This window comes from Syngnathus typhle, linkage group LG10, assembly GCF_033458585.1.
Source record: "Syngnathus typhle isolate RoL2023-S1 ecotype Sweden linkage group LG10, RoL_Styp_1.0, whole genome shotgun sequence".
Lineage (NCBI taxonomy): Eukaryota > Metazoa > Chordata > Actinopteri > Syngnathiformes > Syngnathidae > Syngnathus > Syngnathus typhle.
The window spans coordinates 11,693,824-11,716,662 of NC_083747.1; the positions used below are offsets into that span (position 1 = coordinate 11,693,824).

The 22,839-nt window shown below is 47.2% G+C and overlaps 4 protein-coding genes across 4 annotated transcripts; 2 read left to right on the top strand and 2 right to left on the bottom strand.

The window, feature by feature from the left end:
* The first annotated feature begins 55 nt into the window (after nucleotides 1–55).
* Nucleotides 56–4,268, top strand: LOC133161468 (gamma-enolase). The gene is made up of 13 exons (XM_061290008.1): nucleotides 56–107; nucleotides 314–399; nucleotides 548–643; nucleotides 953–1,011; nucleotides 1,095–1,164; nucleotides 1,233–1,366; nucleotides 1,445–1,667; nucleotides 2,198–2,395; nucleotides 2,704–2,780; nucleotides 2,907–3,031; nucleotides 3,104–3,212; nucleotides 3,500–3,558; nucleotides 3,653–4,268. Exons 2-13 carry the CDS (start codon nucleotides 315–317, stop codon nucleotides 3,720–3,722), a joined length of 1,305 nt encoding a protein of 434 aa, XP_061145992.1. The 5' UTR covers nucleotides 56–107; nucleotide 314; the 3' UTR covers nucleotides 3,723–4,268.
* A 998-nt stretch (nucleotides 4,269–5,266) lies between these two features.
* atn1 (atrophin 1) lies at nucleotides 5,267–14,219 on the top strand. The gene is made up of 10 exons (XM_061289868.1): nucleotides 5,267–5,520; nucleotides 6,719–6,850; nucleotides 6,950–7,051; nucleotides 7,240–7,359; nucleotides 7,525–10,301; nucleotides 10,437–10,641; nucleotides 10,711–12,226; nucleotides 12,351–12,494; nucleotides 12,621–12,801; nucleotides 13,553–14,219. Exons 2-10 carry the CDS (start codon nucleotides 6,824–6,826, stop codon nucleotides 13,584–13,586), a joined length of 5,106 nt encoding a protein of 1,701 aa, XP_061145852.1. The 5' UTR covers nucleotides 5,267–5,520; nucleotides 6,719–6,823; the 3' UTR covers nucleotides 13,587–14,219.
* A 2,977-nt stretch (nucleotides 14,220–17,196) lies between these two features.
* Nucleotides 17,197–18,755, bottom strand: LOC133161491 (transcriptional repressor RHIT-like). The gene is made up of 2 exons (XM_061290048.1): nucleotides 18,481–18,755; nucleotides 17,197–18,400 (listed from the first exon to the last, which is right to left on the bottom strand). Exons 1-2 carry the CDS (start codon nucleotides 18,644–18,646, stop codon nucleotides 17,739–17,741), a joined length of 828 nt encoding a protein of 275 aa, XP_061146032.1. The 5' UTR covers nucleotides 18,647–18,755; the 3' UTR covers nucleotides 17,197–17,738.
* Nucleotides 18,756–19,213: 458 nt separating this feature from the next.
* tpi1b (triosephosphate isomerase 1b) lies at nucleotides 19,214–22,415 on the bottom strand. Its single transcript, XM_061290079.1, has 7 exons — nucleotides 22,218–22,415; nucleotides 20,853–20,976; nucleotides 20,686–20,770; nucleotides 20,470–20,602; nucleotides 20,010–20,095; nucleotides 19,765–19,852; nucleotides 19,214–19,687 (listed from the first exon to the last, which is right to left on the bottom strand). Exons 1-7 carry the CDS (start codon nucleotides 22,324–22,326, stop codon nucleotides 19,569–19,571), a joined length of 744 nt encoding a protein of 247 aa, XP_061146063.1. The 5' UTR covers nucleotides 22,327–22,415; the 3' UTR covers nucleotides 19,214–19,568.
* Nucleotides 22,416–22,839: the final 424 nt, after the last annotated feature.

Sequence of the window (22,839 nt, forward strand, 5' to 3'; positions counted from 1 at the left end):
GTGTGTGCATAGTACTCGCCCTCCTCCTCGTCTCCCATTTCCCTCCTTCCACTCATCGCCGCCGCACATCCTTTCGCTTCCTCTGCCGGGTATCAAACAGGCTGCAGGTAAGAATTTCCCCGTTTGCCTCCATCTTCTCCCTCCGTCACGATGGTGACAATTCAGCCATAACGAGTGGATTCACACTTGAGACTGCAGCGTTGCTTTTATGCCAGGCGTCTTCTCCTGCAGGGAATCAGATGTGCCATTGCCAAGAATCTGCTCGCTAAAATCAAAAGCGTGAATTTGGTGCAATTTGTTTGGATCTTTACAGGATGTCCATAGTGAATATTGTTGCCAGGGAGATCCTGGACTCCCGGGGAAACCCAACAGTGGAAGTGGATCTTCATACCAATAAAGGTTATTAGAAATGTATTTGGATGTCCAAGGTTGACTCCTTTTTTAATAATAGCTCTAGAATTATGTATAAGACGAGTCTCGTCGTAAAAAACAACCTTGAATGAAACCCCCAAACCACATTTAGCTCACCATTTTGTCCCCAATCCAGGTCTGTTCAGGGCCGCGGTGCCGAGCGGCGCCTCCACCGGCATTTACGAGGCTCTGGAACTCCGAGATGGTGACAAAACTCGCTACAAGGGCAAAGGTAGATCGTAAGATACTCCAGAGTAAATAATAATGCTACCCTAATAGCAATGGAGAGTGCAATGGTGTCCATTTTGTACTACATCATGCTGAGAGATGTTTATAATATTTTGGGTTAAGAAGAGAAGGGAAAACATTTTACACCATAGGTCATAGAGGACAGATTGATCATAGCATAGCAACATAGCATAGCGTAGAATTTCCCAGGACAAGCACATATGACCTCTAAAGCCTCTTTTGAGATAAAATAACCAGTCCACAAAACGTTTTCGACTGGAAAGCGAAAAATTATCTTGCGCTTGTGTCTTAGGCGTCACCAAAGCAGTCGGTCATATTAATGACACGCTTGGACCGGCCCTCATTGAGTCAGTGAGTAGAACTGGAGTAGTACTTTGTTGACGTTTGTCTTCGCTGTTTGATGGGGATGTTGTGGCCCCTACTGTGTGTTTTAGGGGATCAGCGTGCTGGAGCAAGAGAAACTGGACAATTTGATGATCGAAATGGACGGCACCGAAAACAAATGTAGGCTTTTGGTTCTCATTCGTCCGACGTTTAAGTGAATACTCAACGCTTCCGTTGCTTCTTTGCAGCTAAGTTTGGGGCTAACGCTATTCTGGGTGTCTCACTGGCCATATGCAAGGCCGGAGCGGCGGAGAAAGACACGCCCCTCTACCGTCACATCGCCGATCTGGCGGGAAACCGAGACCTGGTTCTCCCGGTACCTGTGAGTCTGGGACTCCTGTTTCGATAATGGTAGCTAGCAACAAAATGCCTCGTTGAAATCCCGTCTCTTCACTTTCAGGCCTTTAATGTGATCAACGGGGGGTCTCATGCCGGGAATAGGCTCGCTATGCAGGAGTTTATGGTACTGCCCGTAGGGGCGGAGTCATTCCGTGAGGCCTTGCGCGTGGGGGCGGAGCTGTACCAGACGCTGCGGGGCGTGATCAAGGAGAAATACGGTCAAGATGCAACAAATGTGGGCGACGAAGGGGGATTCGCACCCAACATCCAGGAGAACAGTGAAGGTGAGAAGGCAGAAAGATCAAAAAACCGATTTGAATTCAGGCTTTAGTTCTGTCAAACAACTCAAAGTAAAACTACTCACCATTAAGACTTTCCTTTGATTTTTGAAGCATCCGAATTATGACATTTATGGTGGATTTGTCTTTAGAGGCTTCGCTGCGAAGAACAAAAAAAAATCCCATTGATAGACTAATTAACCAATACAGTGTTCAATACAGTGGGATCGAGATAACCCTTCCATGAAGAGCAAAAATCTTTGAGTAATTGGAGCCCCTCCCAAAAGGGTTATATACAGTAGTAATTGCCCATAGATGCCACAAGAGGGCAGCAAAGCAATTATTGAAGTTCCTCAACCCACTTCAACCAAGTGGGCGCCTAAGCAATACTTTTAGATTTGTCATGGCACAAAAACAGAACAAAGTCTCAGAAAAAGTCATGTTTCATCATATTTTCCCTTAAAATGTTGCTTATACTTCAAATTGTCCCACTTGTTGGTTCTTATTGATAACAACTTGACCTGACCTTCCTGCAGCATTGGAGCTGATCAAGACAGCCATCGAGAAGGCAGGCTTCACTGACAAAGTGGTCATCGGCATGGACGTGGCCGCCTCCGAATTTTTCATGGAGGGCAATTACGACCTGGACTTCAAATCCCCGCCCAACGCCGCGCGCAACATCAGCGGCGAGGAGCTCGCTGCCATCTACCAAGGCTTCATCAACAACTACCCAGGTCCGTGGCTTCTGGTACTCCCTCATTACGTGGCTCATCCTCATCCTCGGCCAGCCACGGTCTCGTTTCCTCTGTCACCTTGGAGACCAAAAAAAAAAAGGAAGCACAACTAAGCTTGTTGCCTCGTCAAGCCTCCACAATTAGTCCTGTTAAAGAGCTTTTAATTACATGCTGCGGTGCTCATTTGGCAGGCGAGGATGTGGCTCTTTGGCCTCGTAATGGCATGTGCAACCGCGTGGAACGCCACGGTGTAAATGACTCGTAGAGCGCTCAGCTTCAAGGCGTGCAATGTGCTGCTTTCCCCGCAGTTGTTTCCATCGAAGACCCTTTCGACCAGGATGACTGGCCAGCTTGGACTCAGTTCACTGCCTCGGTGGGAATTCAGGTATAAGACACTCAAAGACAGGATTTAATATCAAATAAAGTTGAGCTGTTCTACGTAGGCTTTTGTGTTCACCCCATAGCAGAGACATTTGAACAAGGTTATCTAGTATATTTCTTATACCTACAGGTGGTTGGGGATGATCTGACCGTCACCAACCCGCGTCGGATCCAACGTGCCGTGGACGACAAGGCCTGCAACTGCCTGCTGCTTAAAGTCAACCAGATCGGCTCTATTACGGAGGCCATCAAGGCGTGAGTTGATCCTACGCTTGGCACGCAACTCTCAGGCGTGAATGTGCTGGACGCCATCTTGTTCTCTTTCAGTTGTAAACTAGCTCAGGAGAACGGCTGGGGCGTGATGGTGAGCCATCGCTCGGGTGAGACCGAGGACACCTTCATAGCGGACTTGGTGGTGGGTCTCTGCACTGGACAGGTGAGAAGCACTCATCACATCACAGATCATCAAATAATAATAATATCACAGGCATACATTCTTTATCCTCCGTGAAGAACAAATACTATTACTGGGGCTTTATAATCTGATTTTCACTGTCTTAAGTATCGGGAATTTGTCATGAGTTTCTCAAAGGGCACGTGTTTTTCCAGCTTTGACTTTGCAGTTGTTTTTCCATGCATCGGAGAAAATGATAGTGACTTCAACTTTCACTAAAACACTATTCGATTGTAATTAATAAATAATACATTTCTGTCTCTTCTCAGATTAAAACCGGAGCCCCCTGTCGCTCGGAACGTTTGGCCAAGTACAATCAGCTCATGAGGTGCGTATCCAAATTGTCATTGATGGAACGTAACAAATTGTCTCTAATTTGTGCATTTGTTGTCCATGATTTGCCTACCCTCCATCACCTTCAGGATTGAGGAAGAGTTGGGTGAGCAGGCTCGCTTTGCCGGACACAACTTTCGCAATCCCAGCGCACTCTGAGCACCCGGCGCTGACGTCGGCAATCGTTGCGAGAAATGCTCTGTTGGGCAACATTGATCCCGGGCTTTGCCATTATGTGGCTGAATTTGATGCGAGCATCCCCCTGCACTGACCTCCCGTCACTAAGTTCTCTCAACTGTGAATGATTTTTGTCCTTTAGTGTGTTTTTGTCATCTTCCCTGACTTTCCTATCGTGAATGCGAAGCAGCTTTAAACAAAGTTATGTTTGTGACTAATTGTGGCAAAAAAGTAAGATGGGTACATGGTGAGTCCATCCTCACATCTCTATAGTTTTTTGTTGTTTTAATGTAAATGTACATTGACCTCCTGCAAATTCTAATGAGTCAGTGCAACTGCTTTATCCAGCAGGCTTTACAAATATTTTTGTCCCTTTCTTGTAGCGAGTTAAGGTTACCAAAATATGAGAAACAGTTGTTGCTATGTCACTGTGCACTTGTACATCACCGCAGCCTACAACCGCAACAATAAGCAGATGATTCAACTACTTGTGTGTATTATCACAGATGACCACAATAAAATGTTCACAAAGGCAAACTACTTTCACTCATTTTTTTAAAATAAATATTTTTCCACTGTATAAAAGTTTATTTGTATAACACTGACTTTTTTCTCCTAACTGTGAAGTAATGGTGCAATTTTATCATCTAATGTCACTTACAGTAAATCTTGCAGTCTCTGGCGTTCAATTCTCTGTTGTGGTTTTGCGGCTTTCGTCTTGGGCCCTCATAATGTGTCACGTTAATCTGAAAAGAAACCAAAAAAAACATACTGTTAAAGTGTATGTGTACTTTTGTCATGGCACTGTGCACTTTTGTATTGGATCTCATTGTCTCTATGCAGCTGTACCTTATATTTTGGCCGACAACGTGCAACCGGAGACGTCACTTGCAATTCCACAAAGCGAACCACAGGAGGAGCCCGAGTGCTCTGCTTTGTGAAACGTGCGCGCGTGAGCGTCCGTGGCTGTTGGCTGCTCCGTGACGACGACGACTGTTGTGAGGTTGGGGAGGGGAATTTGGGAGCTTATAGAGCCACGCAGGCGCACTGGGCACAGTCTCCGGCCGGGTTGCTATGGTTACCACACAATAGGAGACGGGACAGGGGGCTGCGTGAAGGAGAGAGAGGGAGAGGGAGGAGAAAGAGGAGGTCTGCAGAGCCGCTTGGCTGGACACAAGCTTCACCCAGACAGACAGCTGCAGGACAGACGACCATGAACAAAAATCATAGAGGAAAACAAACAAACAATCACTATTTTATTGCTTGCAAACCAAATATAAATATTTAGTCGACTGTTAAGGTGACTGCTCCCTCTTTCTGCTCCTTTACGTCTCCCCCTTTCTTCCCACTCTCCTTATTCAAATCACGCCTTCCTTTCTCTCCTTTTCTCATCACTCTCTCCATTGCCTCGCAAAGAGTCAGGCAGCGGTATATAAAATCTATATAAAAAGTCGTCTTGGAGGAAGAGGGGGGTAGGTGGGGACGAGGAGGGGGGCCAAGGCAAAAAAAAAAGGGGGTGGGGGAAGAGGCGAGCGCACATACGCATCAATTTGTACAGTTCAGTTTTTTCCACGCCGCGACCGTGAAGATTTCAGCCGCATTTTTGCTATTGCCCGGTTGCTGCTGCTGCTTTGTGTGTGCGCGCGCGTGTGTATATGTGTGTGTGCAACATGAGGCGGCGCGCGTTGCGAGAAAAGACGACAAAAAGGAGGGCGAGGAAGGAAAAAGGGGGAGTGAGAGCAGCAGCGGCGGCAGCAGCACGCATCGCTGGATATTAAAGGTAAGCACAATTAAGGGGAGGGGAGGTGGTGGGGGGCATGGGGGTGCAATATAATGCATGCTTATGCTGTGTGTTTTGGAATCTTCACCACCATCATTACCCCCCCCCCGTTTTTTTTTTTTCATTGTGCCTTATTGTCACCCCAGTGCTGCGTTCAAGATGACGGCCACATTCCTGCAAAGCAAACCAAAGCAACAAAAAAAAAAGAGAGAGAGAAAGAAGAGGGGTAGCCGGTGCTAGATGCAATCATTCCGCCATTCCCTTTCCTCTCATCCATACATGAGGTGCTCCTGGCGTCTGCACGGAGCTGCCTTTGCACGCATGTGTATCAATTACACTGCAGTGGGCTCATTACTGTTTTTTTTTTTTTTTTGCAAGTTCATGACCAGTGTGACCCATGTCAGTGCAGCCAGCTGCCACCTGTATCCTGCATCTGTCCTTATTAGTGTAAAGTGGGGCCATAAACACGTGTGTATGCGCCCCATCTTTTTGGATTGTGTGGCTCTCATCGACTTAGTCACTGCAGCATGCACTAATAATTAATGCACAGTCATGTGTAGCGCTGCCGCCGCTGCGGCCGGTGTTTGTACACACGCACGCCTGCTAAAAATGACAGTTTCCCCATCTGGCAGGGCACACTATTTATATCCCTCATTCAAAACACATCGGCCGTTTTTCACCGTGGCATGAATGAATGGATCCGGCCATCTTTTTTTTGCTCACATTCTCACAGCGAGAAATGAGCATGCGATGCTTGCCAGTAATAACCAGGTCATGTAGGTTAACCACAAGTGGCTGAGGGTTAGAGATGTGGTGGTGAAATAGACAGTGGGGCGCAAGGGGGAGTGGCTTCCAGTTGCCGGACAGGGTGACCAAAGCGCATGCACGCCTAATATCAAGTGGCCAAAAAAAAGAGTCGTCAATGTGTGCCAGTAGGTTTTTTGGCCGCAGCGGTGAAAAGCAGCGGCGTTGGTGTGGAGTGAGACATGCTGGGAATTCAAACAAGGCTTTTGCAGTTGTAAATTACATGTTTCAACACAATGCCGCAAGTTCTAATTTGCACGAATGGTGTGCAATTCTATTTTGCGAATGACCACGACATCCCTTTGTGATTCTATATGTGTTTCATGTCTTTAAAATCGTACATTTGAGCCCAAAGAGACTCTATAAGGCCTTCTTTGTTTACCATCCTTTTCAGCTTTCCCCGTGGCCTGTCACTTGAGAGAGTAAGCAACTGCAGAATCAACCTATTCAGTCCAAGTAATGGCTTGTGTGGTAAAATGGACGCTGTAAGGAAGAAATCATGAAAACACGGACGCACAAAGAATCGGTATGCACGAGGCGCTGGGAACTATTTACTTAACGAGTTCAGTATTGGAGTACTGGCCTTGGCTAGACCCCGTTTCAACACCTTGTCCTGGCCTTGCAGGTGCCCATGCGCAGTGGGCGGCGGCGGGGAGCGAGCGAGGAGAGGAGGGGTCGACGCCCGCATGCGAGCCCAACACGCCCCGAGCGCAACGATAGACAAACGGTACGCAGCCTCTTTGTTTTCAAGTTCATGTCGTGTGCGCATCGCTACAGACCAGGTTGGTGTTGTTCTATCGTGTATTTAGACCTTGGACGAGTGCGATGAAGCAAGTTTGATGTTTAGGCATCGGTGTGTGCATGAAAGAGGTCAGAACGTGTAATGGAAGAATTCAAAGTATGGTATCGTTGTAGCCAAGAGGTGGCGGTGAGGAACTGGCCGGGAATCGCTTCAGTCGCAGATCACAAGGCCATGATTCATCAGAGAGCGAGGGGGAGGAACTCGTGTCTCCTGCAAAAAGGCAGAAAGTTCAGGTTTGTCTTTCATCAGCCTGTTTTATGAAGCTGGAAATAATTCATGTGCCTGACCAACGGGGAGATATTTTTGCCATGAAGAAATATGCTCTGGCAATAGATCCTTTCACAACACTGATATATATTTTTTTTTTACTTGATCCACAATTGATCTTTTCTTGTCAGGATTCGGCAGCCACCCCAAACCCTCCAACATCAACACACGCCACTGACATCTTGGCTCCCTCGGCTGTCCCGCCTCCTACCTCTGCGGCCAGCCAATCCCGTGAGAGTGACAATGAGGACGGCCAATCCCAGGGCAGCAGGAGTTCAGTTGTGGGGAGTCTGGCCAATAGCAGCAGCAGTTTGAGCAGCGGGCGGGACATCGACCAGGACAATCGTTCCTCATCCCCGAGTCTCTCCGCTTCCCCCCTGGGTAGCCTCGACTCTGATTCCGAGGGCCCAGACTCACCAAAGCAAGGAGAGAGGGAACGGGAGAAAAACAAAGATGGAGGAGCAGGAAGCATCTCCGCAGAGGACAGAAGGGCAATACGGGAGCGGAGAGGGGAGGATCCCTGCGGAGACGAACAAAAGACGGATACAGATGCACGAATTGAGGACTGTACACTTAAGCCTATCCATCCTTGCCCCTCCTCTGGTCTCAATTCCTCAGTTCGTGGCGCTAGAGATTCTTCAAATGACAGCAATGGTGGGAGGAAGTCGTATTTCTCCCTGGACTCCAAACTCATGTCTAAAGTGGAGTACGGTGGACCAACAGGCACCGATGCGGTGCCGAGTGGCAACAGAGTCAATTCCAAAGCCAACACACAATGTGTGACAAAGACATCTGCCGCAGGTGGAGATTTTTCCCATAACAGCCCCGGCATTCCACACTCTTTGCCCCCACCTCTTCCTCCTCCACCTGCTCTAAAACCACTGGAGCTTGGGGGACAAAACCTTCCCCCCGAGGTTAAAATAGAAAGAGACAAAATGGAAAAGGCAGAAAAGCACCTGGACAAGGCCCAGTCCACGCCTCCTTCCCTGCTACAGACTGGGCCTCAGCCACAATCTCAATCACAACCCCAAACCAACACCCACCCCCATCATTACAGCTCCCCCAGCTGGCAGGGTGGCACAGCAACCGGTTGCCAGGGGAGTTGGGGCTACACCCGTTACCCTGGCAACCACCACTCACACCAGCATCAGCCCCCAGTGCAGCAACAGCAACTTCCCTCAGTTTACAACCCTCCTTCCTCTCGACACTCCTCCTCTCACTCCTCTTACCTCCCCCATCCACATCCTCACCCCCACAGGGAGTACCTTAACAGGTATGCCGGAGGGGGAGGGGACAGAGAGAGGGCGGCTGCAGGAGACAGGGAGAGGGGAGTGAGAGGTGAGTGTGTATCGAGGGAGCTTAACAGGGAGTTTTCTGCTCCCATGGGTAACAACAGAGACACTAGTAGTGGGGGTAATGGTAGTGGCCCAAATAGCATCCAAGGCAGGGAGTTTTCGGGTATGTCCGTGGGTCAGAACCGGGAGTTCCAAGGCTCTGGAAGAGATGGAGCTTCTAACATTGGTCCTGATAGAAAAGACTTTGTTCCAGCTTTCCGTGACAGAGAGCAAGACAGAGAACGTGATGCAGGAAGAGAGTTTTCCATGCCAAACCAAAACCAGAGCAGAGACTTTGGCCCCAACGGAGCTGGAGGGGGCCATTCCAGAGAAAAAGACAGAGGCAGATGGGGTGAGTTTGGAAACCAAACAAGAGAAGTTGGAGGAACCTCTAACCCAAATAACAACTCAATCTCTCAAGGAAACCATCCAAATTCAAATAGTGGACTACCTGTGAACCCCATTCTCAGCCGAGACCCACCGGCATCACCCCAAAACACCAATAACCACCCATCTCATTCTTCCCTGCCCCCACACTCGCACCCCTCAAATTTAGCCAGTCGGGAGTTTCCTCCAACCATGGAACAGGCACAAACCCCTTCCTCTGCCGCTGACCCTTTTCACAGAGAGTATCCTCCCACTGGTGGGAAAGACTTCAATGCAGGGAGACCTCCCTCCGCTGGAACTAATAGAGATTATCTCAGCCCACCTGGTGTTACTTCTAATCTGGTAAGAGAGTTTTCAGGGCCCGGTGGGATCCAAAATCCTCACGCTCCCCATCCCCACTACCAGTCTGGACCAAGAGACAGAGAGAGGGAGCCAAACTTGCGAGAGTCTACAATATACCAAAGCCGTGGAGGTCCAAATCAATCTCCTGCTCTCTCTCCATCCTCCTCAACCAGTCACGGACACCCTTCAAATGCTACCTATCCCCCTCCACCACCACCACAACCTCCAATGCCCCCATCCCAGTCTTCTCATGTCCAGCAACTCCCACCAGGTATGGCACCCAATGTTCGCCCCCCACTCTACCAGTCATCTTCCCAGACTCCTCCGACACATGTATCCCCACTACCAAGCCCATCTACTAATCAGATGGCAGGATTCTCATCTTTTCCCCCTGGATCCACCTCCGCACCCAACATGCCATTTTCAGGGCCTGGCGTTTCATCCAGCTGTTCACCCGGATGCCGCCCTTCCCCTTTACATGGCACCTTGAACAGCCACCCAAGCTTCAGTGGCACATACCATTCTAACGGAAGCAGCGGCAACAGCCTGGCTAACAGCAATAGCAACAGTGGCACACCCACTAACAGCAATACCAACTCCCAATCGCCTCAGAATGTCTCCAAGGGGCCTCCGCCGCTCACGAATAGCGTTACAACACCTTCTCCCAGCTTAACGCAACCCGGTGGAGACGGCCATCCAGATTCTGGTCCACCCCCAGCACCTGTCATTAAAGAGGAGCCACTAGAAGAAAGGGAAGAGAGTGAAAGTCCACCACCAGTGTTAAGAAGTCCGTCTCCTGAACCTAAGCCTGTAGACATTCCCATCCACGCTAGCCAGTCAGCCAGGTAATGTCAGAGACACTGAATTCATGTTTATCTGGGTTTCCTTTTATTATTTGTCCCACAGATCACAATGATTGCCGGTATTGACTTCTGGTGGTGAAAATAATGAAGTGCTGCATCACTGTGTCACTTGTCCAGGTTTCACAAAGTCCTTGACCGTGGTAGCGGCAACTCCTGTGCCCGCAGCGATGTCCTCTTTGTTCCATTGGACGGATCCAAATTATGGAAGAAGAGGAATGATGTGATAGAAAGAGCTCGGAGGGAGGTTGAGCAACGTGCCAGAGACATAAGAGAAAAAGAGAGAGAACGAGAAAGGGAGAGGGAGCTGGATCGCCATCTACAGGTAAGCTTGTAAACCTCATATGTCTAGTTGATTTAAGGGATTCACAAATGCATTTTGTTTTCTTTATAGCAACAAAAAGATGCCAATGCAGCAGCCCGTCAGGGATCTTCCCTGTTCTTCCCCTCTTCGCCCTCCATCATCCTCGATCCTTCAACGTCTTCCTCCTGTCCGGGAAACCCGTCTGGCCACCCTTCACATCACGTTCAGCATCATCCCTCGCATCCACATGCACACCTTCCTCCGGCACACCACCTCCATCCCAGCCTCTCTCACACTATCCCCCACTCTCTTCTGCTTCCATCCATGGCTGGAGCATCAGCAGTAGTTGGGGGCCCTCAGGGTGCTCTGGGAATTGGTATAGGCGGTCCTTATCTTGGTCCTGATACCCCAGCTCTAAGAACCCTTAGCGAGTATGCTCGCCCTCATGCAATGTCTCCCCTCGGGGCAGCAAGTCGAGCCCAAGCACACCACGCTCAAATTCATCATGGTCATCCTCACGTCCATCCCTCGTTCTTTCTTCCCCAATTCCAAAATCATGCAATCGGCCATCCACATCACCTACCTACTGATGCAGCAACAGCTGCGGCCATCTTGGGCTTCCTGTATGGTGGCAGCCTGGAAGGGAACCCAGGTATCGGGGGCCACCCTGGGGTAGGAGGGGGACCGGTTCCAGGTGGGATTGGGTCTTCAGGGTTAGGAGGAGTTGGCTTTCCTCATGCGGTCGCTGCTCACCGGGATCGCATGAAGCCAGGATTTGAGTTTAAGAGTGATGAACGGGTCTACCCGCCGGGGTCCATTCACGATCCTGCAGCTCTTGCCCTTGCTCACTCTCATTCTCACGCCAATGCCCATACCCATGCACATGCACATGCCCACTCCTTGCTCCTTGGGGGAGGTGGAGCAGGAGCTAATGAGGTGTCACTCTATTGTACACCACCTCCAGCTCCAACCGGCCCACCGCACCTCCAAAATCCGCCACTGGCCCCGGTAACTCGCCCTCCAAACCCTTCTGCCCCGCAGTCAATGCCCAATCCACCTCCTTCATCGCTCCTACCACCTTCGCACCCTTCTCACCCTTCATCTGCACCACCCCTTGCTGCCCCGCCTTCTGCAGCCCCTGTTGCACCTCCAGTGGCTCCCCCTCCTCCACCCGCTCCGCCAACCTCCAGCGCCACCTCAATTCATCACCCAGTCCCCAATTCTTCTTTTCCTAGTTCCCTGTCCTCTCATCAAACGTCAGCCCCAGCCAGTTCAGAGTCTTACCCACCTCCCGCTCGGTCTCCAGCTTCCTTCGAGCGGGACCGCAGCGGAGAACGGGAACGGGACAGGGAGCGAGAAAGGGAACGGGACAGGACGGCATTGCCAGCCTTTGCGGAAAGGGAGCGTGAGAGAGAGCGAGAGAGGGAAAGGGGAGGAAGCGGAGGGGGAGGAACAGGAGCAGGAGGAGGCAACGCCAACGGAGGCGCAACAGGTGGAGGAAGCGGAGGAGAAAATGCGGGTCGCGTCCAGATGCTGAATGTGACGCCCCACCATCACCAGCATTCCCACATCCACTCGCACCTTCACCTGCACCAACAAGACACAGGTACCCACTGCTACTAACTATGCTACCTTGTTTGACTTTATAAAACCTCTATTTTCAGTGTTTGCTGTTTCTTTGGCTCCTATTAAATATCTCCTTTATTTCCTATTACATCATTGGCATCTAGCGGCGGGCGGGGTTCACCCCCTGATGGACCCGCTGGCGTCAGGGTCTCCTTTGGCGCGGCTTCCTTACCCAGGAGCGACAATAGGCACCCCCATCCTGGCTCACCCCCTCACTGACAGCGAGGTGCTTCGCCAACAGCTGTTTGGTGAGGAGAAGACTCCTCGTCCATGTACTCGCTCACTTTTTTACTCTCAAAACAACCCTCAAAGTTTATCGAGAATATTTTGGCGGGGATACTGATGCTTTCACTTCTCGGGGACACTTCTCCCAGGTGCTCCTTTCCGTGACATGCCCCAACCATCCTCCCTCACTGGTCCAATGTCGGCAGCCCATCAGCTCCAGGCCATGCAGCAGGCCCAGAGCGCAGAGCTGCAGATCCAGAGACTGGCCCTGGAACAGCAGTGGATTCATCACCATCACCACCACTCCCTCACCCAGGACGAGTACTACAGGTATGCTGTTTGTGTCTACGCACAAACTAAGGCCTGACACAAATTTCCACAAGTCTTGACGTGATCCAAACCAAATCCAAAGAGAACTGTATGCAGTAATCCCTCGTTTATCGCGGATAATTGGTTCCAAAAAGTGATAAGTGAAATCCGCGAAGTACGGTCACCAACAAGAAGTACTGGGCAGGCTAACGAGTTAGCAGAATTATGCTAACTCGCGATTGTGCTAACACGCGAAATCGGAGTTTTAAAGGAACGTAAACGAACATTTGGAGCAATACTACATTGTCCTAAAGGTTAGACACATTTGCTCAATTTAGAAGTTTTATTTAGACTTTTAAATGTTTTTTTAATTTGGAAAAAAAATCTGTGATGTAGTGAAGCCTCGATAAATGAAACGCAAAATAGCGAGGGATCACTGTACCTCAATCAAAGATGACAACTCAAGACACGCCAAGTTGATGCTGTTGCACTCCAACCCTATAGGTGGCGCTAATTTCCCTAACAGAATGGGTTGAAATAGCTCCTTACGTAATCTATTCTAACAGGATGTTGCTAACAGGGGGCTATTGGCATACGCTGGTATTGGGATACAATTGTTCTGACGATAAAAACACCATGTAATCGACTAGTTTGTGCAGCGGCTTGCAATATATTGTCACATATCTTAAAAACAGACGCTTCGTAGCATGGTATTTAGTGGTTCCATTGTAGCACGTAAAAGTCTTAACTTATTTCTCCTTTAACCTTTCAGTCACCTGAAGAAAGAGAGTGACAAGACCCTGTGAGGGAGGAGCCAAGAAGGAGTGGCGCAGAGGAGGAGAAAAAAAAAACTAAGGAAGATAAAAGCACTAAAAACTGTGACGAGACAAAGTTGGACAGGGGAATTTACAAACCGTCGAGTACACCCTGTTGAAGTTCCAGACTCTTTTTCTGCATTGTGTTCTTGAACTTCAGCCCTGTTTTGTATTGTGCTCTGTACAGTGTATGGATTAGATGGGGGCGGCGATAGTATGAGTAATGTGTAAAATACTTGATACCAGACGGAATGTGTAAATGAGTCTTTTTAATGTCATCGCATGTAGATTTAGAGCTCACTCAGATCTGGTGGAACTTTTGGTTCTTCATTTTAGTAAAAAAAAGAAAAAAAAAAACACCCTCATTTGTACCTGAGGGTTCTATATGCATGAGACCAGTCGTTTCTCTTCTGTTCTGTTTAAAACAGTATTGTTATTATTATTATGTCGTCTGTTTGTTGATAATGATATAATTATATATACACACAGTACATATTATTTGTATTATTTTTTTACATTTTCATGGTATGACTGTCGGTCTTTATTTTTATTTTAAACGGAACTTGTGAAACAAGATGAGAACGAAAGCAAAAAAACAAATCTGGAAATAAATGATCTCTTTTTTGCTACGTTTTTACTTGTGCACCACGTGTGTCCGTCCCCATGCACTCCTTTACCTTGAGTGTATTCGCCCCCGTCTTTGTTTTATTCTATTCGAGTCCCTCATGCACAAAGCATATCAAATTCCTCGTGTGGCTCCCCCTCCCCCTTTTGGAGTCCCTCTGTCAAACCCCTCCTCTCTCTACTCTTGGCCAGTGTGGCTAATAGGAGACACATGGGATGAGTGTGAAGCATGGGAGTTGAGTTGCTCCATTGAAAAGCAGCCGCCCTGTAGAGCTGGCATTCCATAGTAAACTGTAAGAAAAAAAAGGGGGGAGAAAGAAAAGAGGGGGGAAATGGAGGAGAGAGGTGGGGGAGCTGCGAGAGCGTGATTTACGAACTGTGCTGAAGGGCTCAGCGCGCTGATGGGTTTTCTCGCTACGTCCGTCCAGAGGAACCTCCTTCAAAACGGACACGGATCGCCGAGCGAGGCCTTTAGACGCTGCGGAGATCTCCGGCGGAACAAACGACCATTTTCAATCTCTTCTTTTTGTGATCATGATATACGTACTCTGCCCGTTGTCTGCTAAGCTTAAAAGGCCTGAAAAATGCAATCAAATCTACAATGATGATGGATAGGCTCAGCTCACACACAGATACGACATGTAGGACGTACTGTTGGTTCCCAGCTAGCGTGTCATTCAAAGTCACCTTGAGAAAGTGTGTCAATGTAATATACAAGAATCTGATTGTGCTCCATGTGATGACGTCACATCTGCCGGTGATATTCTTAGCGCTTTGTGAGGGAGGCTTAAAGACGTTGTGAAAGGTGAGCTGGGAAGATGAGCACCCTGTGAGAGCCTGTTGAACTAAATTAAACGAAATCATAAGTAGGTGTTGTATTGGCATTAAAGGAAAGATTTTGATAATAATAATAATATAGATTCCTAAATCCGTATGCTGTATTGTCACGTCACTGCATTAGGTACACTAAGATCCAAATCCTGTTTACAAAATAATAATGCGATACTAGTAGAATTTGGGATTATCAACGGGATGTTAATATATTTTAAAATATTTGATTATTTTCAAATGTCTAAAATATTTATTTTTAATATTTTACAAATATGCAGTTGAGTGAAAATGAAAAAAAAAATGCAGCAAATCATCCACATGCTATGTTGTGACTATGTTGACATGTGACATGAAGAACACTTGGCCACATTCCCCAGCTGATGTAACATTTTCACAGTCATGTCTTTCCTCCCTAAGGAGCTGTCAGAGGCAATCAAGGTCACCCCACGGCCACCCGCATCGCGCATCCTTCGCTTTCCCGTGCGTTTTCTCCACAGGCGCACGTTTGGCCCACTGACCTGGAGACGAGACTTGAGGCCAGCTGTCATTTTCCGCACGTGTCGCGTCGAGAGACAGTCGCTAAGCGTTGCGCTACATCTCGGTCATCTTCAGGAGGCAACTCGCAGAAGCGGCTGAGTGGGTCGGTCTCTCTCAGCCGTTCCACTCCAATCCCGTCAAGATCACCTTGAAGAGTTGTAGGACATCTTAAGCCGTGAAGGCCTCTCTGCAAGCCTGAGGAAGTGCGGCAGACACTTGTCTGGAGATTTTCCCACCTGTAAAATGATGCAATCATATTAGCAATTAGTTTGGAAGCAGGAGAATAATATAATAACATAAGGTCTGAGTGCAAAAGAAAAATAGTGGCTATAAGATAGAAGACAAACAACAACAACAAATCTGCCTGACTTGAGGCCTAGTAAAAAAGACTAAAACAAAAGTCGTCATTGACAGCTTGTTTGAGGCTCGAGAAATTTACTATCACCCCCGGAGGAACAAAATGGTCAAGTATGCAAGACTTCAAAACTTTCCCTTTCCAACGTGACAGTCTGTACCTTTAGTGTTTGCTTTATTTTTTTTTTTCCGGGTGCTATTGCACCATCGCTGGCCTGGCAAGTAGTCAGACAGCGGTGTTTCCCTCCCTACTTCACAATAACAGCCAGCCAGGACACTTAAACGCTTATCCAGATGGAAGAATAAAAAAGATTGGTAAATATAATGAAATATGTGCCTACTGCACAAGCACACACACGATGTGACTTGTACACAATCTTGGAAACACTGGCCCAAACCCCAATGCTGCTCTTTTGTTATTTCTTTAAGGAGATTTATGACATAATGTGTGGAAAGCTCAGAATAGGAGAACGTAAGAGAGAGCTGTTTGCTTACAAGTACAGAGGAGCGGATTGGAAATGCTGTTTAAAAAAAACTTTTACACTTCTCTTCTCGGGACAAAATAAAACCCATCCATCCACCTTCTTCCGCTTATCGGGGGTCAGGTCACGGGGGCAGCAGCTTTAGGAGGGACGCTTTAGGAGTCCGCATCACAGCCGCACCAAATAAAATAACACAAATTATTGACATTCATGCCATTCTTGAGACGAACATAAACAATGAGCTATCAATGTAGTTTTATTTATGTGAAGCACATTGTAGCCAGAAAGAATATCAGTCATGCAACTCTTGTTCATTCTTATGATTGGTCTCTGCAACAAGGAGGAGTAGATAAGTGACTTTAACAACAACAAAAAGTCGAAATTAACAAGACATTACGTGTCTTGTCAACCAAATGTTTTTGTGGGTATCTTATTAGCTAATTAATAGCTAGCAATTAACAGGAGGTGTAACTTTTAGTATAAAAAGGTCAAAGGAAAACTACCTAAAATATTATAGAAACAGATGGTTTCATTTTTTTTTCTTAACTAAGAGGTCCACTTACCTCATTTCTATTTTTAAATGTTCGATTCTAAGAAATTTGGCGTCCAGGAAACGTGGCTCACATTGATTTATCCGTTTCTAAATACTACACATTAACGACGATGCGCCACTGCTGCCCCCTACAGGAATACACGGAAACAGCATTAGTTGTGGATGCTGGTTAAAAAAGATCAAGTCTGAGTGGATTATGAAACTAAGCAAAACACCAAGACAGTCTTTAAGCAGTTTATTGTATTTTCTGATAGCTTCCTCACCCTAAAAAAAGCATCAACATGACACGCCGCATAATGGGCACACTCCCAAAGTAGCCAATGAGAACGCAGCTCCTGCAAGGCTACAGGGAGCTGAAAGCCACAGCATTGAAAACACACAGGACAAGAGACAGATAAAATTGAAATCATTTTTTCCCTCACAACTTGACACGCTCGTAAAAAAGATTTTGACATCACCGCACAAGTATTTTCAATTTAAAAGTAAAAGAGAAAAATTGCTCATTTGAGACGGGAAATGCTCTTGGTTCAGCTTCATTCATGAAAACACATTTCTTTGTTTAATTAATATGAATCTATCGATTTGGTAAAACGTTTGTCCTCATTGAGCTGGAGCCTATTCGAGATGACTGGTTCCCTAATCACGGGGTGAATACTGAAGAACCCAAACCCAGAGTCTCAGAACTGTTCAAGGCAGACGGGTTCTATAGTTCTACTTACAAGATAATACTACGACGTAAAATTCTTTCCTCAATATCCGAGGTCATTGAGGAGCGTCGGGCCTCTTGTGAGCAACTCTCACGTGCCTGGCGAGAGACTCCATCCATTTGAAGGCCTTATTGCAGTAAATGCACACGTAGTGTTTGCCTTCGGTGTGTATGGTCTGGTGTCTGTTGAGGGCGCTGGTGGTGATGAAGCTCTTGCTGCAGATCTCACACATGTAGGGCCTCTCGCCCGTGTGCGTCCTTACGTGAGCCGCCAGGTGGGAGCAGTTGCTGAAGCGCTTGTCGCAAACCGAGCAGCTATAGGGCTTCTCCTTGCCTTCGTCGCCGAGCCCACCGCCGATGCCGTGATACACGTGAAAGGGCAAGATGGCCTCATGTAGGCTGGCCCTCATGCCTGACGCTGACGACATGAAATCTTTAATGTCCGACTCCAGATCCTCCAGAGGCTCAGAACCGTGACCCAGCCAGAACTCCCTGTGGCTCCTCTCTGGTTCTTTCTTCACCTGGGTGGCGTCATTGGGGTGCTCCAAGCTGCTGCTGCCTTCATCCTCCATGTTCTGGGACTCAGGAGCCTCCATGTCTGCTGATGCCGCCTCCTCATGCTTCTGTGGAGGAGGGGGAGGTGGAGGAGGGGCAGGAGAAGGAGGAGAAGGGAGCTGGTGATGGGTGTGCTCCTGCAGCTGGGCTCCGTTACACGCATCTAGTTAGAAACACGACATTTTAAACACACAATTAAATAAAATAGAATTGTTTTGATTGTTAGATGTCATTGAAACCGACCTGACTTGAGAAGCCTCAGTTGCATTCTCAGGCGCCCGATCTCCAAGTCCTTCACGCGACAAAGCTCCTCTTTGTACTCGTCTATTGTCTGCTCGACGGCACCAAATATCTCTTCCGCTACCGCCGCCAACCGCTCGTTGAGAAAAGCTTTCAAGGACAGCATCATGTTTATCTGGAGTGGACAGGGAAAAGCTTCAATTTGCACCTCCGAGACGTATTTTTTGACGGGAGCCTGAACGTCACGCTCCGCTTGTAAATACGGAAATGAGCTTTCGACGATAAGAATGTCCGAAGTGTTCATTTGTTGCCCCTACTGTTGTGGAGGTGCAACTGCACAGCTAACATTTGAATGTCAACTTTTATCATATTAAATACACATATGGAATAAAATTTAAAAATAATACATATTTCTTTAATTTTGGTAAATGTTTATATTGTTCTACGATGCACCTTGGTGTTTGCCCTCAGAATTATCAACAAATCATTTTAGATAATCATAAAATCTCAGAAATTAAAGCAACTACGGTAAATATTTAAGTTGCGCCACAACGTGTGGCTAGCATTATAGCCTCTAAAATAATTTCAAATACAAAACAGATAAAATACAATCAATCCAATCATCTAAAAACAAATATAGCATTTTGATAAAAATGCAGATTGTGCAAGTTACGTTTCATAGCACTTTATTTTGCCCTGAATATTATTGCATTAAACAGGAAAAAAGACACTAAGGCAATCTCTATTCGGTTTATTTAGTTTCCTTACAGCCTCGTCACCCTCAAAACCATCATGACACAACATGAACGGACACGTGATGGATATGCTAACAAGAGCGCGGCTCATGCACAGCTACGGGGAGGTGAAAGCCACAGACGGAGACACACACTCATAAGAAAAACGACTGAAACTGCAAGTGCACACCAGTTTTCGGTGCATGTGCTAACCCGCTCCAATCCTGTTCCTCAAAATGAGACGTGCCCAAACACGTACGAGGAGATCATGACAGCATTGCACAAGTAGGTGTAATTTAAAAAAAATAATAATAATAAAGGGGGAGGACTAAGTGCAGTGATGGCTCGTCAGACTTTTTACATCTTGGCGTTGATGATCTCGACGAATTCGGGCTTGAGGGAAGCGCCGCCGACCAGGAAACCGTCTACGTCCTTCTGGGAGCCCAGTTCCTTGGAGGTGCCGCCGGTCACGGAACCTGCACGGAGAGCACACGAGATGAGAACAATGCAAGACGGTTGTAGATGGTTTTTGTCGTTCGGCTCCATGACAGACCTCCGTAGATGATCCTCACGGAGTTGGCGACTGCCTCGGACACGTTTGCCTTGAGCCATGCTCTCAGCTTCTCGTGAACCTCCTGAGCCTGGAAAGGGACAACACGGGAGGAGTCGCTTTGGTGCAGTGGTGGTAAAAATACTTCATTACTGTATGTATCGACCACAGGAGATTATTTACACAAATATCTGTACCTCTACTCAAGTAATAAATTTGAGTACTTTATCCACAGAGAAACATTTTACCTGCTGGGGGGAGGCTGTCTTGCCAGTGCCGATGGCCCACACGGGCTCATAAGCGAGCACCACTTTGCTCCAGTCCTTGACGTTGTCTGGAACCAAACCAGACAGGAGATAAGACGCCTTGGAATTCCAACAATCAGAATTCCCTCCAAAGTGCTTGAGCCGAAACTGCATTTGGGCTTGTTTATCGCACCACATTGCAGCAATTGACCGTCTCGAAAAGAAAGAGGTGGTGGGTGGTAATGATTGACTTCTAGAAATGTCAGATAAGACTCCCTTGAAATTTCAACAATAGTATTTGTGCTTGTATATTGCAGCAAGCCGTTTCTGCAATCTGCACTGTGCGCTTTTATTGTGAAACCACACACTAAAAAAATATATATATATTTTATTCTATTATTTCAGAGCTCTTAAACTACTCACACACTATGAAGTAAAAATTATTTGGGGGAAAAAGGAATACCTGCGATGACCTTCGTCTGAGCAAAGACGACCTTTTCGGTGATGCCTCCCTCCCTCTCGTCCAGTTTCTCGCCGATGCAGGCGATCACGCCGAGGCCGTTCTCCAACGCGTGGGCCGTCTTCTGCCCGATGAGCTGATGAAATGGGACGGGCCAGCTCTCAATCACCAGTCGTGCACTATTCTCACGTCCCTCACAACAAACGCGTGCGCGCTCACTTCGTCACTCTCTCCGAAGACGTGGCGCCTCTCCGAGTGTCCCAAGATCACCCAGTGGACGCCGCAGTCCTTGATCATCGCCGGGCTGATGGCAAATACAAGTCACGGGAGGTCAAAAGGGGCCAACCTTTGTGTGGTAAAAGTCCAGGTGAGGGCGGAGGACGTACCTGATCTCCCCAGTGAAAGCCCCTTTGGCTACTTTGTAGCAGTTCTGGGCGGCAACACCGAACTTGGGGTCCAGTTTGGACCTGGCAAAGTCCAGGTAGATGGCTGGAGCACCACACACCACCTCTGTTGAAAAAAAAAAGTGAACCTTTTAAACTCGTTTCATTCATTGCTGTAATCTAATTGATGCTCACGCCATACTTGTTTGGTAATCAAAATGATTAACAACTAATAGAAGTACATAAACTGACTTTCGTGTTGTTTCGTTTACTTTTTAGTTCCAACTATTAAACCAAATATTGAAAATAAAATGCATCGGAAACAAAATAATCACAAATTAAATGGCAGTATAAAAATTAATTAAAACATGTAATTAGATGTGTTCTATTACAAATGTCATTATTTGAGGTTCACAAAAACAATCTGAAGCCAGTATTTCTAAACTCATGAATCTTATAAAAGGACATATAGCACTCTCGGGTCACACAGACTACAGTGAAGTTGATACACCGGTATTCCAATTGCAACTGTACCCCTGGGTCATCTATATTAAAACACAGCCCTGTGTCATTAATGCTGCGCGAAAGGTCAATTCTCTGCAGACCCCTCTGCATAAAGTTCAGCGCCGCTAAAGGTCAGGGCCGAATTCTGCAGAGGTCACGTCTGGCTGATGGTAAAGAGCGCGCTTCAGCTGACACTCGAATGGGGCAAAGTTCAAGGATTGCATATGTGAATTTGGGTGTTGGAGAGCAGATGAGGCCTGCGACACACTCACTCAACAGTTGCATAACAAAAAAGTAGACCAAACAGCGGAAAGTGGCTTCAACACACTCAGCATCTCCATTGTGTTAATGGCATTGTGATTAAAACACTGTGAAAGCAGAAGCATCAAATCTATTGTAGTGAGTTTTACTAAGCCTGCAAAAAAGAACATTGGGGAATAGGAGGTGACGGCCAAGTGTTGCCTTCATGCGACAACTGGTAAAATGGGACACAAGAGCCCCCTGCGTTATCGTTTTGTTCACTGACTAACAATTTGTTACGTTTGCGTCTGGGATAGATCCAGTTCGACTAATTTAATTCTAAAAGCAGCGCATATTGTACTATAATAGAGTAGCTTTGAATCAATGCCAGTTTAAGATAATTAGCGGTCCGGGTGTACGCGAACGCAACGCGGGCAGCAGCCGCAAAACTGGACTATGTGCCGCCGCGAATGTACACCCTCCATTGATTGAGTACGTGACACAAAATCGATTGTAAATCTCTATTAATATGCACGACCCCTCCCGTAAATGGTTTATAATCAAACAGTTTGATGCTTTCTGCAGCTAGATGATTTTCGAACGCCACAATGGCGCTTTCCTTACCGACATTGGGATCCACCTTGGCGGAGTTCATTGTCTGAATGAGCTCACCCAGGCTCTTTTTGTCACCATTCATCTTCCAGTTTCCACCGACGAAGAATTTTCTGCTCATTTTGGCGTTTGGTGGTGTTTTAGCTGTCGAATGAAACCGACCAAGAGCTGGCTAGACTTGAGAAGGGAGAGGAGCGCCTGTCAGACGACCGTTCGGCCTATTTATGAAAGACGGATGAGTTAACTCCACCTCTGGCCCGGTTTGATTGGCTTGTTTCGGACCGCCCGTAAACGCACCCCCATGTTTGAGGAAGGGAAAGAGTAGAGAATGTCATGAGGCGTTTATGGACTGTGTGGAAGACAGACTATTATACCCTCAAGGACCGTAATAACTGCAAATCATGAAACTGTAGCATTCTGAACGTTTTGTCTCTACCTAAAAAAAATAAGTCACAGTTTGAGTCCATCTTGTTTTTATTAAATGAATGCCAAAAGTTGAATTCGAAAGGCCTGTGTGACGTTGCACTATTTTATTGGCTCTCTTATAGTCGCCTCCACCACCGATTGGTCGATTCAGAGTTTGCGTGATTGCTCAGCAGACCGGTTTCATTATTTGAAACGACTGCGTTTTGTA